The sequence below is a fragment of the Vespa velutina genome, chromosome 3, assembly GCF_912470025.1.
Source record: "Vespa velutina chromosome 3, iVesVel2.1, whole genome shotgun sequence".
Lineage (NCBI taxonomy): Eukaryota > Metazoa > Arthropoda > Insecta > Hymenoptera > Vespidae > Vespa > Vespa velutina.
The window spans coordinates 3,673,770-3,692,638 of NC_062190.1; the positions used below are offsets into that span (position 1 = coordinate 3,673,770).

At 36.2% G+C, this 18,869-nt stretch overlaps 1 protein-coding gene across 11 annotated transcripts in view; it reads right to left on the reverse strand.

The window, feature by feature from the left end:
- The window catches only part of LOC124947620 (teneurin-a), a 487,449-nt gene that overhangs the window by 37,547 nt on the left and 431,033 nt on the right, over positions 1-18,869 (reverse strand). For 10 of the 11 annotated variants that reach the window (XM_047490033.1, XM_047490032.1, XM_047490031.1 and 7 more), the window contains one exon: positions 344-624. The exons of the other annotated variant lie outside the window; for it this stretch is intronic. In XM_047490033.1, coding sequence (XP_047345989.1) covers positions 344-624 — 281 coding nt within the window. The remainder of the gene's footprint in view (positions 1-343; positions 625-18,869) is intronic. 11 annotated transcript variants of the gene reach the window in all.

The window sequence follows — 18,869 nt, forward strand, 5'->3', positions numbered from 1 at the left end:
GTCTCTTTTTTTGATTAATTATTTTGTAATTAAATCCAACTAAATTCCCGTTGGATTTTTATAGACTTCTTTTCTCTTTTCTTTTCTCTCTTTTTTTTTTTTGTTTTAATAGTGAATATGTTTAATTTTGACGATTGAACAATTTTACAAATACAAATAAATTTCAATTTGATGCAAAATATCAATACTCTTGCAGTCTCATAAATCCATCTAGGTTTTCCGGTTTTATATATGTAACATTATTAAATTCAAATAGAAAAGACAGAACACGTGAATCGATAAACGGTAGAGAGCAAAGTCTATTTGTGAAAGCTTAGTAATCTTCTTTTCGTTGTTCGCTTACCAGCAAAATACGCGAGCATGCCGGTGAGAGCAACGGCAAGTAATATCAAAGCGATAGAGAAACATTTCCAAGAGCATCTGTGTTGACAGCGTTTGTCGATGTGAAAACGCGACGGCGAATAAGGAGAGTAATGCGGTACTGTCGCGGCTCGAAGCGGAAAGCCTGGCATCACCATCGCCTGATTTTGAGCTGCAACGGTCCCGGTACCGCCATTACCGGCTCCACTTCCGAGGCCACCTCCTAAGGAACCTACGGTCACCTGCTGTTGCGGTGGTGGAAGTCTGTAATATAGAAAATAAATCCATAAGTTTAGAAAGAGGACAAAATAGAAGGGAAACAAATCTTATAAATTTATAAAATGACAATTATTAATATCGTTTCAATATTTTCCATACATCGTAACGATATTATGCATGTATTAATAATCTTTAAATGTATTTAGGAGTTGCAACATTATATCATATTAATAAATTTAATTAGTTTAACGTACACATGCAACGTTTTAGTTTTTCATTAAATATAGCTACGGGAAATTATGATAATGTAATTTTTCCATTATTTCCTTTTTAATGTTTATTTAATAAACAGCACAATATTTTTCATCTAAAAGAGTTAAATAATTTTTTTATTCGTAAAAGTCTCGTGTCTATTTGTAATAAGATCGATTAATTTGATATGACTGAGATTAGCCTTCAAATATCGAATTCTTCGATAATCGAGTTGTTTTTAAAGAATAACCAGAGAGAGACAGAGAGAGAGAGAGAGAGAGAGAGAGAGAGAGAGAAAAGAGTGAAAAAGGAAGAAAGAGGGAAAACGAGCACGAAGGCATATCGTTGCATCACGATTTCGCTCTGGGGGCTTTGGAAAGATAACGCAAAGCTTATAAAAGATGCAGATACGGTTATTAACTCTGACAGGATCGGAGCGTTCTCATACATACATACATATATGTACATATTTAGATGTCTCTCTCTCTTCTCTCTTTCTCTCTCTCTCTCTCTCTCTCTCTCTCTCTTTCTGTATATTGGCATTGACTCGAGGGATTTCGCGAGAGTACGAGGATGCTTTTCGTGCGACGAGGCTAAGGCTCACCCGTCGAACCTATGTCACGGATTTTATTTTCATCCTCGTCATCGATATTTATCTTGGTCCCTTCTCTTCTCCGATGCCGAGGGACATCAACGAGAGCCACGAGCTGTTGCTAGCAGGAAGAAGAGAAAGAGAATGAACGGATAAGCACGACTGGTATCCTCGAAAAGCGTTCTGTGAAAAGGGACAACGTCGAAACAGGGATTTAATGCGGTACCAGGATAAATATAGTTTTCCGATAATCACGTGGACTCATGAATAGCATTAGCTTCGCTGATAGAGAAAGAAAGAGACAGAGATACATAATGCATCACGCTTTCTACTCTTCCAACTCTTCTTCTTCTTCTTCTTCTTTTAGATTTAGTCCCGAAATCCCATAAGAATAACGTCCTAGTGACAGTGATCCTGTGATGCGGATAAAAAACGGGAATGTGAATATTGTATAAAGAGAAAGAGAGAGAGAGAGAGAGAGAGAGAGAGAAAGAGGATTTACTGGACGTTCGGTATGGGCCAAACGAAAGTAGAACACAGAGATTTCACAATAGAATCTGGCATTATATTATCCTACTTTCTAGATAAGTAAACAGCGAGATCGATCAACCTGTTCGATTAAATGTTCTCTCTTTTCTTTTTTGTCACATATAACGTGATTTTTAGTATATATTTATGATATGGTTAATTCTAATAAATGAAAACGTTCAAACATTTACGTTGATCGATATAAACGAGATACCAAATGGATGATCAGAAAATTCAAAGAAATTTATCTCAATGATAACTCAAACGTCGAGGTGCTCGACGAAACACACACACACACACACACACACATACATACACACACATATAGAGAGACAGAGAGAGAGAGAGAGAGAACAGAGTTGGACAATTTTCTCGTGAAAACTTTCCATCGGTCTTACTCGAAAAATCTCGCTAAAGAATCCATGTTGGTTTCTCGTAAATCAAGTCGCAAAGAAAATCAAAAAGTGAAAGAAAAAGAAACGAAGTAGACTCAAAACACTTATTCTTACGTGTTAGTAGCTTCCTTCCCTTCGGTAGAGTTTGTCGACAAGGGAAGAGGTTCAACGGGGGAGGATAACCTTGCCGACGGCAACGTTCGTTCCTCAAAGTATCATTAAAACGTCTCGCGTGCCTGGCGTAACGCATAAGTTGGTTAACAGCTACCGACAAATACCATAAATAATCGAGCTTAGCTACGGAGGAGGCTCGCTTCACGATCCTATAAACGTCCGCTCATATTTCCCAACGGCAGGAAGCAATCAGACGCGACGTAAAAAAAGATAGACAGACAGAAAGAGAGAAAGAGAGGGAAAGAGAGATCACTGGCAGAAGTCCCGAGTCTTTCTTACTCGTGCGTGCAGACCGAGGCAAGAAACGAGGAAGCAGAAAAAGAGAGAAAGAGAAAGAGAGAGAGAGAGAAAGAGAGAGAGAGAGAGAGAGAGAAAGAGAGAGAGAGAGAGAGAGAGAAAGAGAGAGATAGATAGATAGATTGAGAGAAAAAGACAGAAAGAGAGGGAGGGAGAGAGAGAGAGAGAGAGAGAGAGAGAGGGAGAGGAGATGCAATAAATATTGCTTTTTCTTCGGGATCATTAAGTTGAAATAACGGAACGTGGCGGAAAATTAATTTACTAAAAGTATCGTCTATTCCTTCCATTGCTTTCTCTCTCTTTCTCTCTCTTTCTCTCTCTTTCTCTCTCTATGTCTCTACACCATCTTCTATCTCATCGGACTGAAATTATCGAGCGAAAAAGTTTAATGGCGAAATAATGGGGCCTTTCGAAATGTTGGACGATGACCAGTCGTGATATTAGGTCCCATCTGCGAATCTTCGTCGTTGTCATCGGTCCAATATGATAGAAGAGATTACGTCGTGTTTGTATGCATATATAAGATGTTTGACCGATCAATGGACGTTTTACTTGTGGATACATAAAGATAATAATTATTTGAATAGCGTATATCGCGTGTCGAAACATTTCAATGATTCTTCGAATCGTTTTGTTAAAATATATCGGACAATACGCTCGAGAAATTTCTATTCTTATCTACGATTGCAAAAAATAAATACGGCTTTTATGTTTTTTTCTGTTCATTACAAAAAAAAAAAAGAAAGAGAATAAAAAGAAGAAAAGAAAACGAAAGAAATAGAAAAGCACAACAAAGTTTTTTTTTTTCATTTATACTATTGATATAAAATCGACGAACGTATGTGAGGTTTATAAATACATATGGTTTCTACTGGACCGGTTGAAATCAATTTTCCACGCTTCGAGTGTATTGAATATATATATATATATAGACAGAAACGTATACACGTTCGCATAGAAACCGTATAAGGTTTAGTTCTCCGTTAGTGAAACTTAGAAAAGTTCAAAAATTTCGCGGCGCCGTATCGACTTTTCGGGGGCGAGATAGAACGGAAGCCAATTTATTCGCAGTAAACACTATTACCCGGACGCTAGGAACGCGATTAATCTTCGCTTTTCCTCGAGCTTCTGCACTCACTCTAACATAGCCGCCATTGCCGTCGCCGGTTGAAATCCGTCGACGCTTCTGACCGAGAAAGTATCCTCCTTCTGGCTTCTCTCTCTCTCTCTCTCTCTCTCTCTCTCTCTTTCTCTCTCTCTTTTTCTCTGCAAAACAAATAAATCTCTTCCGGACATACCACCTAAACCTTCGCGATTCTACACGTCTAGTTGGACTGAAAATTTCATTTCAAAAGTATAACTATACATTTCGTAGCTTTTACATTTCACTTTTTAAAATGCATTTTAAAATATATTTTAAACAAATTTATGATAAATTATATGTTTTATATTGAATTATTATTGCTATTGTATTGATTAATAATTTCTACGTAATTGTGTATTGTATATATATACCTATATATATATATATATATATATATATATATATATACAAGATCCTCATATTAATTTATAATAGTTAATTTCTTAATTTGATAATGGAAATTGGTACATTATTATGACGATCGATCGTAAAAGGGAAAAATAAATTTCTTTTATATTGCGAATTGAGATGGAACACCGATAAATAATTCACTTTACGAACGAACTAAATTGAGGATAATCGAAGCCTCGATTGCATCGAACGATCGAAATGGTTCGAAGGGTGGCGAGAAATAAGACTTAAGGAGAAAACTCCGAAACGAAGGGCGTTTAAGGGTGGCGAAGGAACGAGACACGAAGTAAAAGCAGCTATTCTACGCGCTGACACCCCGTCCTCCCTTCTCGCCGCTATTTTACTCACCTAGCTCCCTTTCAAGTCAGGGGTTAAACCATTTGCCCTGGTAAATCGGTTGGCCGAAATCGAGTTATATTTCCTAATCGATACGATGGATTAGGTTATCGTATTGGTACACGTTGTTCGGCCACCCGTGGTCCACCAGCTTTAGCTTAACTACTAACTATATATAATACTATATAGCCTTAAACTATGCTCGTTATCTTTCATGATTGTTTCCGTTAAAATATTATAAATAATATTATATACTTTACCGTATTCAAAGATATTTCTATAGCAATTTACCAGAATTGTTCTGCACAAGATGTTTCTGTATAATAAAACAAGCTAAAGAAATCTCTTTATTTTATTTTTTATTGCTACGTTCATCCATTATTATTCGTTTATTCTCTCTCTCTCTCTCTCTCTCTCTCTCTCTCTCTTTCTCATTAAGGAAATGCTTCCATAAGAGTGAACAAAAGCGTTAATTAATCAATGGGACCATAGAGGAAGCTATTCGGTTGTAAATACTGCAAAGGAAGGAACAATGCCTTGACCGAGTAACTGGTTAGATCGTTCGAGATCTCTCTCTCTCTCTCTCTCTCTCTCTCCTTCTTTCTCTTTCTCTTTCTCTTTCTCTCTCTATTTCTCCTTTTATCTCTATCTCATGGTATGACAACGTATAACACCTACACCGATTAAAGCGAATTGACCGGCTGCCTGATATATTGAAAGTTAAAAAGGTAATTGTGGGGTGGCGTTGCCGTCACATATTGAGCTGAGTGTCGTCTGAGTGGAAGATTGGTACTGTTGCAGCTGCGAGAGGAGGAGCTAGAGGATACGAGTTCGAGCGTGTGATCCAATTATGATGTAACGAATGTATCGTCGATGGTCGACGAGCCACCGACAGACAACGTGCTTCGAGTGCCTGAGCGTTTCGAGGACGCTACTACTACGTACAGTTAGAGGTATAGTACGCGTTCCTACTACCAATAGGGATGCTGGTACTACTCGCTAGGAGACACACGGGAGCAACATCAAACGTCCCTTTTCGTTGACGAGTGGCCCTTCATTAAGAGTCGATTGCTGGCACGCTTCGATCGAATGTCTCCTTGGATTTCGTCTTCAACGTAGAGTTCGGTTAAGTTCGGCTATCGATCGTAAGCTTATCTATATGTATATGTATTTATATTTTTTTTTTGAGTCTTGACTTTGAATAAAAATATCTTATATTATTTATATATACGATTTAACGTCACTTTTTATATACTGATCCTGAGTATATATTTATAGTGGAAGAAAGAAAAAGAGAGATCGTGGTAAGCTTGCAGACCAATCATCTCCGAGGGTTCTTTGATCCCTGATTTATCGTCACGATCGAAATAGAAGGCAACGTTTAACTACTATTATTAAATTCGTTTGGAGTGTGTATATTCCGAAGCTCGTTCGTCATAGTCGTCTTTCGCCACCAGGATAGTTCAGAAGGAAGACAGAGAGAAAGAGTCTGAGGTATTTCGAAAAGAAGGGAAAAATGAAAATGACGCGTATGGAATTTGAAAGGCAAGAAAGAGAAATTGCTTGCTCGTTAGGTGGATGATGGTTTTAAGAGAAATGTGTTACGGCAATAGATTAACACTGAGGACTAAGGGAGGACGATTAGAGAAGGGAGAATGAAAGAAAGAAAGAAAGAAAGAGAGAGAGAGAGAGACAGAGAGAGACAGAGAGATAGAGAGAAAGAGAGAGAATATACCTACGTAGGAAGAATCCTAATAAAAATCTGATACCTCAGGGCCCGCCTTCCTTCAGAGGGTGTCCCGAAGGAGAGCTAGAGTGACACAAAGATCTGTAACCCGATGCGTGGAGCTGTACTTGAAATTGAATCTCACTTTCCAGAGAAAAATTACTTCGGCTATGAGCGGAATAACGAAGTCTTTTCGTCTCTTTTTTTTCATTCCTTTTTCTTTTTTCCCTTGTTCATTCTCTCTTTCCATCTTTCTCTACCATCTTCGTCGTTATCATTTTCGTAAGATCGAAAGAACAAAAATGAAAAGAGAGAGAGAGAGAGAGAGAGAGAGAGAGAGAGAGATCGTAATACTTGTCGTTGAAAACGCTTTAAACTCCCTAACGCGATTAATTTAAAAACACGTTTTTAATTATTAATTTTATCCTTTTAATATTAATTAGAAGTCACATGAGAGGAACTCTTCCAAGTTATTTCTCTTTATATCTATCTATCTTTTGCGATAAAAGCCTGTGATTACGTCGAGATTGTAATTTTAATCGTACCGTTGGCTAGCATCCTCGTCGTCATTGCCGTTGTCGTTGTCGTCATCGTCATCTCTCGCGCCTAATTCCTAAAAACACGATGGCTTTCCATCTTCTCTCAATTCTCTATAGGTATACCCACTATACTTACAAGGGTATCGGTCTTAACGGTAATAATAGTTATGATGTCACTGAATATTCAAGTCGACGTTCACCGAGAGAAAGCTTGCGAATTTTGTCTTAGCAAAACTGCTACGTACCTATGTATGTACATATATATGTATATATTGTAGACATATATATATATAATATATGTACATATATATACATATTATACATATATATATATATATATATGTATGTATGTATATGAGTAAGCTTTGCTCGTCGTTATTCGCTGACTCGATGACCGATTTTATGTAGAGGATAAGACGACTGTGTGTACTTGGCGATAAATTTATGTTATGTGACGTTCTAACGTTGAAATTTCGATCCTTCATATACATATGTACACTAGAGTATGAATAAGCAGAAAATTAGTGGTCCTACGTTTGGATTAGAATATCCATTCGTTGTTTCTTAGATATATATATATATAAATCATATATCTGCATGAACGAAAATACGTATGACAAGTTTAAAAATTAAATGATAATTTATTCTTAAATATTCTATTTACTTTTGAAAAGAAGAAAAGATAAATAAATAGATATCACAAGTATGAACTTTCATTTCCTACATTTCTTTTTCCTACTAGTTTTCCAACCCTCGAATTAATTCAATTTAAGGAGATTAAAGAGTCTCTCGAGATTGAAAAATTCCACTCGTATATAACAAAATCGTGGAAGATGAAAAGGGCGTCCAGAACAAAGCAGTGTTTCTCGCCTCGTAGGCTCGTACATACTTTCAGCTTGAACGAGAGAGAAAGAGAGAAAGAGAGAGAGAGAGAGAGAGAGAGAGAGAGAGAGAAGAGAGAAGAGAAAGAAAGAAAGAGAAAGAGGGATAGTTCGCGGTACGCGAAACGACGATACTAATGTCAGTGGTAACACGTTATAAAATGCGATACCAGGCAGCTGCGGTACATGTACGGTAATACAATCCCGCGTAAATCCTGGCTGCCTTCTCTTCTACGGCTGGTGTACTGTGTCCCGTGGTTTATTGTCATCCGGCATAGCGTTGAAAGGACACCGCCAGCTGCTAGGCTCCTACCAAAACTCCCCTTTTCTTCGTCCCAATCCAACCATCCCATCCTTGACAACCTTCTTCTTCTCTTCCTCCCCACGTGGAAATCCGAGTTGGCCGAGATCTGATAAGAGCTAGCGTAAACTCTCTCTCTCTCTCTCTCTCTCTCTCTCTCTCTCTCTCTCTCTCTATCTATCTATCTCTCCCGTCATCCTTCGAAGTGTAATCTGCTTTTAAAGACACGTCCCTCCGTTGATCCAATTTTTATAGCTTTGCGCAGACATTGACCTTGAATATCATAATGAATTTTTCAAAGCATTTCAAGGTCATCGGAACGAATCATATTTATTATATTTATGCGTATGTTATATACGAATATTGTACTAATAAAAAATTTGTTTATTCTTTATTTTATATTATGAAATAAACAAATTAATTTACATTAAAAAATATTTAAATTAAAAAAAATATATATATATAAATACATGTATACATATAAATACAAATATAAATATAAATATATATATATATGTATATATAAATATAAATATATATATATATATATATATATATATATATATATTATATAATACACATATATGTATATATGAATATATACCTGTGCGTGTTTATGTATGTCTTTGGAAGCAGCTTTCATATTAGTTAGTAGATATGTAAATTATGAATGTATATTATACAGTGTGACCGATTTTAATGTGAACAAGAAAGAAAAATGCTTCGATATTTTCATAGCGGCACGTCTTTATGCGGAAATGCATTAGCCTCGAAATCATTCCTCTGCTAGGCGCGATCCGTGACTAGCGAATCGCGATCGTCGAGAGGAGATAAAATCATGCGGGACGTGAGAGGAATCGTTTTGCTTTTTCCACGCGAAAATCCAATCTCTTTGCTCGAAGCCACCGCGCCCGCTTCGATGCTGACGTATCTTTTCGTTCGTTCCAACATTCGTTTTCCATCTATGACTTATGTATGTATATCGTCGTTCTTTTGTTATTTTTTTTTTTATTTTCCTTTTTTCTCTTATTTCATTCTTCGCGACCAACGTTCACATTATTTTTCATTTATAATAAAAGCATTGTATATATAGCACATAATTTTTGTAATAAAAGATATTGTTCATTCTATTTTATATATATAAAGAAAAAAAATCGAATTTTTAATAAATTCATTGTACCAATATATTTGTTATTTATTTATTTTTTGTTTTATATGCAGCTATGTAGATGATTAATAAACGATACAACGAACGAACACATACGAATGTGCGCGAACTAGTAAAATGATGATACACCGTTTTATCCCACCCATCAAACCTTAAAATCGTATTCACGATCGTCCCTAGCGTTATTCCACGGTACCAGAATATTTCTATGTTCGTGAGTGGCATTCGCGATTTCTGCTGGATCCTTCACGATTTCTGATGAAGTGCACATGTTACATTTGTATGCCATATGAAAGATCGTCGATACGAAAACGATCGACTCTATTTACTAGCATTCCTTCTATTGCCATGCCATTCAAGTTATTCTTCGAATTTTTCAGTTCCACATTCTAACTTGATAAATATCATACTATAATGTCAATTTTGTAATTATTTGTAAAACTAATTTAGGTTATATGCATATTTCTTTTACAATGTAGATCGATTTAACTTAAAATAAGTAACAGAAAAAAATTCAATTTTATGCTATTTTGGTAATTTGAAAACTGATTCATATCTAATATATGTATTCGTATATGTCGTATAAATATAAATCACGGAATAAAAAATATAATAAATTTTATTACACGAACTCAATTTACTTTTAACTAGAATATTCATCCCTGAACTGAATAGCTAGATTATTTTGCAGTTCTTATACATAACGAGGAGAACCAAGAACGTAGAAACGAAAGGAAAAAAAAAAGAGTAAGAGTGAGAGAGAGAGAGAGAGAGAGAGAGAGAGATTTTCGTAATCATGGGAACGATCGTATTCCGTGCTCGACTCTTACGAAGATTCTTCATAACCGCTTGGAAAGTTTGGTAATCCTTGAGGATCTCTTTCAAAAAGCTATCCCGTTGTTCTTTCATCGATCTTCTTGGAGAAACACCGACCGACACGTTTTACATATTCCACGACGCACGCTCTATCGATAAAATATGGTAGTACTTTCTCAACGTTTGGATTTTCTAAGAACGACGAAACTCCACGAAAGATCGATTCTTGTTCTTCTAAGACTACGAAAAGAAGAAAAAATGAAATAAAAAGAATGATGGTCTTCGCAAACTTGCAGTCATATCAACGTGAAAATCACCCGAAGAGAAGTGTCTTCGACCTTTATGACATTGGATTCCATCAGGTGGTAACGACACGACTTCAACTTGAAAGTTGTCTCACGTTTATGCGAATCTAATTCGCGACAAGAAGCCCTATACTTTTTTTTTGACGAAATGATATGGAATGAAGAAGAAAGGGAAGGCTAGATGGTGTCCGTTATTACCAGCATTGTGGATAAAAGTCACGTGCATATTTATATGTATATGTATATTTGTATGTGCGCGTCTGTGTGTAAAAAAGAGAGAGAGAGAGAGAGAAGAGAAAAACGAGACTTCGAAGAGTAACTGTACTAGTGAACGAGGCGAAGGGATGGGTGGGTGAGAAGAAGGGATAAGAAAAGTGGGGGTAGTAGTGGTATGGGGTTTGAAGATGATACACCGGCTATGTCGACGTCATCGGAAAGCTTTTGCTCCTACGGCAAAGTTCGCGTTCGATTAGCAGGAAGGGATGGATATATGTATCATCGGCTCACGGTTCTCTCCGCAAACTTTGACAGCATTCGATCATCCCCCTGTCGTGACTGAACCGCCTGTCGCATCCTAACAATGTGGGAAGCCGAAGGAGCAAAAGAAGGATGCTGGTTGGTACGAAAAGAGACGCGAAGATGAGGGAGAGAATATTACACCACGTGTGCCAGTAATAAGACGATAGCACGTGACGATAATGCAAAAACGTTTTCCTGACTTCGTTGTCCTCTTTCCTTTTTATGTTTTTACACATTTCCTTTAAATATATTCGATTTTTATTGAAGGGTGATCATTGTCTTTTTTTCCTTTCTTTCTTTCTTTCTTGTTTATTTTTTTTTTTTTCGATCTTTTCTACACTCTATTATAATATTTATAATAATTGTTAATATCATTGAAATAATTATCGATAAAATGCGAAGTAACGGAACCATTCGACTAATTGACTTCCAACGTTTCTAAGGGAGAAAGGTATTCGGTTTTCCTGTAAGTCCGAAGTATCCCATTAGCTCGAATATCGGCACAGTGTTCTGCGGACTCGGCGAAGTGTGACTCGAGGGATAAAGGGAAAAAGGAAAAGAGAAAGATAAAGAGAGAGAAAGATAGATAGATAGATAGACAGATAGAGAAAGAGAGAGAAAGAGAGAGAAAGAGAGAGAGAGAGAAAGAGAAAAAAGAGAAGAAGAGGGTAAGAAATACTCGAGTTCTTTGATATTTTTAGTTGAAGCAACTTGGCCGTCGGCCCGCTTGGTTTCCCTTATTCTTTCGCCTCCTTTCTCCTCTTTTTCCGCCATTCTCTTTCTCTCTCTCTCTCTCGTTTCGCGAAACTCAATTTCATCTCAGCCATCTCTCTCTCTTTTTCCTTATTTCTCTCTCTCTCTCTTTCTCTCTCTCTCTCTCTCTCTCTCTCTTTCTCTTTCTCTTTCTCTTTCTCTTTCTCTCTTTCTCTTATGAAGAAAGGAGGCCTTAGGAGGCAAGATGGCAACGGGACACGACGTAATGAAGAAAAATCTTAGGAGGATATTGCGGATAGTGGAAGAGGAGAAGGGACGAGATTTTCACATACGTAAACGTAACGACTTTCAGGGCGGATGGGCCTCGAAGGGTCGGGACGCGCATCCAGCCGTATTGCCGAAGCACGAGGCGTCATTATTTTGAGTGCGACACGCCCGAAGAAAGTCGTTGGTGGAAGGAGAAATGGACGGCAAGAAGAAGAAGACTTGCTGCTGTGTATTCGGCGAACCGAGAAATGCTCCAAAGCGTGATGTTTTCTCTAACGACGATGATGATAGCATCGTCGTCGTCGTCGTCGCCGTCGTCGTCGCTTCGTTTGTCCTGTTCTGTCCTTCTTCGTTGACGCCAACGCAGGTGACTCCGCGTCATTTGCAAGGAATAACAAACACAGCCCTGGTGGATCGTTAACTCCGACATAGCCATCGACTGCCTACGTCGATTTTTCATATAAACCCGCTTCAATGGCCCGAGACGTGCCAAACGGCGCGACTAGTCGATGAGAAATAACACCACGAGATAGTAATTTTTTTCTACTTTCAATATATATAGATATACATACCTACATGTATACATATATAGATACATACACACACACACACACACACACACATATATATATATATATATATATTCATCTAATAAAATTTTCTTTTATTCCAATTCTACATTTTTTCCTTTTTTTTCGATTATCAATTATAGATTATGAAATTTGTTAGATAAATCTATCGAACAAGTTACAGATCACACATACGCACACACACTTTCGTTACTTTTTTTGTCTTTTTATTTTATATCTATATATTTCATTTACCATCACGTGATATTAGAAAAATTTATGCTTTTCTCTATTTATTTTTAAAAATTTTCGCTATGATGACTCTCATCATATAATTCATATCAGATCGAAGAGCTTTCCGAGATATTACTCGTAGATCGCATATATGACTTTTTATTGAAGTTTTGTAACATCGTGAGCATAAACCACTACTACTCATGATTGATCTCTCTTTCTTTCTTTCTTTCATTTCGACGGCGATCGTATTTATCAAAGCCATATAAATCTAAGGGAGAGTCGCTGCTCATCGATAATAATCGATAATTCGATAATGGATGCATCTTTTGTTTATGTGAACCGATATATGATTATTTAATACATTATGTACGTTGCTTTGTTTTTTTTATTTTTTGCCAAATAACTATCGTTATCAATCATAATCATATATATATAATATATATATATTTATAACATATATATATATATATGTCTATAGAAAAAAAATTTTTAAAGTAACGATTGATAAATAATTGCAACTACGAAGAAGTACGTTCTTGAAACGAGCACTTTGTCACACTGGTACGCTATTGGCTACTATGTGAAGCATCCCTTGACGATCAAGTGCGTACTAACGTAATGACATTAATTTTACCTTTTATCGGATTTCACGACAAGCTCAACGCGTTAATATGACGCATTAAAAACGATCTTTATATCTGTCATATTATGGGTGCCCTCGATTGAAAGGCAAGCTTTACGAGTTACGTTCGTTGCAACAATGGGAGCCCATTTTTATAGCGAAATCGTTATTTTACTATATGTGTATATGTATATATATATATATATATATATATATATATATAGGTATATAAGACCGAGAGGTATATAAGAACCGATCGTTACATCGTATGTTTGTTCTTTAATGTTTTATTAAAAAAATATTATGCCTACCCCTATAACTTGTTAACGTTTAGACAAAAATTGATTGCTTCAATTCTAAGAATAAAATGAATTTATTTTAAGATAGTAGTAACGTTGATATTAATATTATTTAAATCACCATATTTATATAAAAAGTATAAATTTTATTGGAGAAAGTAAAGACGATTTAATTACTAAAAGCAAACTTCAAAAAAATAGCAATAAAGATAATTAAACAAATAGAAAAATAGTTAAGTTATATATGTCATATATATAATATATTTATATATATGTGTGTGTGTGTCTGTATCATGAATGCATAATCTGATTAAATGCCTTTGTTACAGATTTGTACCATAAAATCTGTTTTTTTTGCATCATCAAATATTGTTGTTTAATCAATGTTTAATAGGATGAGATTTTGAAAGTCAAGGATACAACAAAGCATTTTTTGAAATAATACATTTTCGGTTAATACAAATTTCATTAAATTTTAATGAGAATATTATTTGTAATTCACGAAGGAAATCGTCATTTGGAAAATTTTATAGAAATTTGTTCTTATATATTATATCTTGCTGTGCGCATTCTCTTTCTTTTTCTCTTATGCTTTTTTTTATGCTTTTTTTTTCTTCACATAATTCGGGCAAACGATTTAAAATTGTAAAATACGTATAATGAAAGAAGAATTTTTCTGGAGTTTTTATTCAATTTCTAGTTATGATAAAATTATTTTTAAAAGGATTAACGACTAATGAAAACATTTCCTTCGATTTAGAAATAAAAAGGCATCTTTGATCATTTAGATTAAAGATAAAAGAATATAATTATTAAAAGATCTTTTTCATTTTGCGACTGGACCGAATATTGATCATTAACAAAAAAAGAGAGAAAAAAGAAAGGAAAAAAGTTCAATAGGATAGCTATAGTTAAATCAATTTTAATATTTACACCTTCTTCGTGCTGTTTTCGTCATCGTGTATTCGAGTAAACGAAAGAAACAAGAGAAGCGGTTTGCGATTCGTAATGTCTTCTACCCTACTTGAATTCGTTCGAATGTCAAGAAAAAGGAGTTTCACTTGTTCAGATACTTCGGAAAAGCTGACCTTCGTCCTGAGTCAACTACGGGCGGGCAAATCTAATTTCAAGGGTTTCGATTGTCCGTTGCATTATATATGTCCTGTCTGCAGTATGCTCCCTTTACTCGGTCAGTATTTGGAAGGGTTCTTTAGAACCTTTTTCTTTCTTTTTTTTATACTTTTCTCTATTTTTTCCTCCCTTATTTTTCGTAGAATATCGAAGTAACTTTCTCTTTTTTTTCTCTCTTTCTCTCTCTCTCTCTCTCTCTCTTTCTTTCTATTTCTCTCTTTCTGTCTTTTTCTCTTTCTCTCTTTTTCTTTTTCTCTTCTTTTTTATCTCTTATTTTTCATAAAACGCCAAAATTACTATCTCGTACGAAGTCACGTTCTCTATCTATCTCTCTCTCTCTCTCTCTCTATCTTTTTCTCACTCAAAAGCTCGTCTATCAAGTCTTCTTCTATCTACACGCTTTTGCTTTACTCTTCTCACTCCCGACCCCGAGGTACGTACTTACCTATTACATAGGTATATTTTTGGCTCTCAAATGTTTTCTATTTAATATTACCTAGGAGAATACATTATTTCTTTATTTATATGAAAAACTAATATCACGTGTGTTAGAACTTTCTTCTCTTTCTTATTCTTTCTTATTTCTTCTGTTAGAAATGATACAGTTTTTCGAAAATGGATGACAACTTGAAAACTCGTTCAAGCTCGTATTTCGTTTCTATTTATACTATGATACTTAATTATTGCTCCTTTAAACGTCATTCGTATTGCATTATATAAGCGACAATATTCGAATATCATTCTCTTTTTCTTCTCTTTATTTTTCTTCTCTTTCTTTTTTTTCCCTCGTTTGTATAGGTATATAATCCATTTTGGAAGAAAAATTGTAGAGAATGCGAGAGAAAGATTTTTTAATTTGACGCATGTGGAACGTGTTCTCATTCGCTTCGTATTTCGCCATATTTCCCGTGAATATTTTATAACCTTTCCCGTCGAGGTAGTAAAGCGACGCGAGACTGTTTATAGCCCCTTCTAACTTTCCCTCTCTCTCTCTCTCTCTCTTTCTCTCTCTCTCTCTTTCTCTCTTCGTAGGTCACATCGACCGAGAGAAAGAGAGAGAGAGAGAGAGAGAGAGAGAGAGAGATTTACGTTCTCCACGAACTTACTCTGATCCATCCGCAAATTCGTCGAATAATTTTCTTTTGTCACAATTTCATTCTCTCCTCATACTTCAATTCAATCCCATATTAGATATTCAATATCAATATTGAACAAAAAGAAAATATATATACATACATATATAGAAACATATGGTTAATACCAAATAGTAAGATTTTTAAGTGGCTTATCGAAAAGTTTTCGATTAAAGGAGTTTCCTTTTGAATGTGTATTACGTGAATGAAAGAATATTCAGGGCGGTAACATTTAGTAGTAAGTAGTACGTATGTATGTATTTTCTTGGTGGACTCGTAAGCTAGAACGTGGAAGATTCTCTTTGGTATCACGAGAAAGGAGCCTAAGCCATCGGGCTGGGTCTTTGCTCCTTTGTGAGAGAAGCGTCGCGACGCTTCCGATCGGATAAAAGTTGAGTCGGATGAAAACGGAATTTTTGTCCGCCTGAAACTTTTCTCTCCGCGTCCGGAAAGAGTGTATTTGCTTCTGTATGTGTACATGCGCGCGCACTTGTATGTATGTATCTATGTATGTGGGTGTGTATGTGTGTGCGCGCGCGCGAGTATATGTGTGTGTTAGAGCGAGTGAGATAGCGTATTGTTCGCAACAATGTTCGCTCGAACGCTCGCCCTCGGTTATACCTGTAATCTAACGTTTATCCACGGTAGCAGACCGAAAGAGGATTTTCCAACGATTTCGAATGCGAATCGGGAACGAAATTTTATGTGTTCGTTCGTTGCTAGAGGGAATAGGTTTTCGTTCTCGCGAAAAACAGATTACCTCGCTCGCATCATAAAATTCTAACGAAATGAAAAACTTTTTGACTATCGAATGTCGATCGTTGTTCGTCCATGGAAATGTAAATATTTTATTGAAAAAGTCACATTGTTGATGGCGATGTTTACTCAATACAGATTCTGACGAATTGGTTCTAAAATCGATCTAAATCGGTTTAAAGAAACAACTTCGTTTCTCGTTCAAACAAAAACAAATTAAGTTTTTGATAAGGATGATTCATTGATAATAACAATATCCTTATGGAAGATGATGCTTGTAAATTTAAAGTAAAGAGAAAAAAGAATAAGAAAAAAAAAAAGAAAAAGATAAAAAACAAACGTAGTAATGGAATTCATTTGCAAAAGAATTTTTTTTTTTTTCGATTAACAAAGAAGTAACGTTGGCGAGTTTCATAAGTTGGAGATGCTAACGTTTCGGGAAGCTTTAGGAGACTCGATGGTATGCAGAGAGTTATGGAAAGCGATGGACGTTGTTGGTGTGCGAAGAGGAGAAGGAAGAAGAGAAGGAGGACAGAGAGGGAGGGCATTGGCGTTCCTGGCGGAAGCACTATTTCAACGTAATTGTCGCTTCATCGTTCCCTCTCGTCCGCACGGTACCGTATCTAAGCTCCGACATACCATCGAGAGCAGGAGAATCCCTAAGCTGTCCTCTACCTCCCTCTCCAACCCCTCTTCTCACGAAATACGTATCTACGTCTACGTTTATATGTCAGTATATGGAGAGAGATAGAGATAGAGTATGAGACACGTTTATATTTATATACCAATTACGTGAGAGAAAGAGAGAGAGAGAGAGAGAGAAAGAGAAAGAGAGAGAAACTATCTAAACGCATAGTTACATGTCTTTGCTTGGTAGACACCTAGCCAGACGAAATTAACTTTAAGTAAGAGGAAAGCTTGGCCAAACGACTCGCCAGAAAATGACCGACTTGTACCAACCGGAGAGATGCCTAATGACATCCGGTAAGAGCGACCACGCGTACTTTCCTCTGTGCATTCACGCCGACTGCAAAAATTCCAAAGCTCCGTGGTGTGTTCTCCGGAAGTGAATGACAGGAGTAAAATGTCTGGATAAGTAATTATATAAACGAAGGAAGCAATTTCGTGCTTCTCTTTGATATTTTTTCAAAATCTTTTTTTCGTTTTTTCCTTCTTTTTCTTTTTTTTTTTTTTTTTTTTTAATTCATTTAGGTATACGTAAAGAAGCAAAAAAAAAAGAAGAGAAAAGAAAAAGAAAGAACCGACTACTTTTTCGTAGGAAATTTTGAATTATTTCAAATGGAGTAAAGTTTCCAACGACATTTTATCTGGAAACGAAGTGGACAGATCGCAAGTTGGAATCAAATCGATCAGTCTCTATCGGCGATAACGACGATATCGACAAATTGGCGGCCTGTGCACCGACGTATTCCCTGAAATTTGTTAATCCCTCGCGTCCAATCTATCACGCATCGTCACGACGTTTCTCCGTGTACTATAATACATAGTTCTAGTAGACCTTTATACACGAGTATATTGTATGTATTATAGATATACATATTTATATAAATATCATCTATATATATAATATACATATAGAAAACACAATCATTTCCTTTTACTAATGTACCTTCATACGTGACTCGAACTGCTAGCTTTACTTATAGTCCCCTTCTGTTCGTTCTCTTCTTCTGCACCCTTGCAAACTCTTAATGTTTGCCAACACACCACCGTCGTATTTATTTCAAGATACGTCGACTTCGTGGTAGGGTGTGAAGGAGACCATTGGGAGAGAAAAAGAGAGAGAGAGAGAGAAAGAGAGTGAAACTAAAGAAACAGCAAAGGAAAAAAACACGAGTTTCATGAGAGAGAGAGAGAGAGAGAGAGAGAGAGAGAGGGTGAGAGGGTGGGAGTGTGGAAAAAGGTCAGAAGGGTCGTTTTTTTCGATGAATAAGGTAGAGTTTTCTATGTAGTGGCTGTAAGGAGGGAATATCATGGAAAGGGAAAGGAACCAGACTCCTCGTAGGTGTTAAATCGAAGGAAACTCGGAACCGAAAGGAGATACTTGAAGGAAGGAAGGAAGGAAGGAAGGAAGGAAGTAAAGAAAGGGAGATTTCGAAGATTGCTCGACTTTCAGAGCAGAGAGAAATAAAACAAAAGAAAAGAAAAGGGTAAATG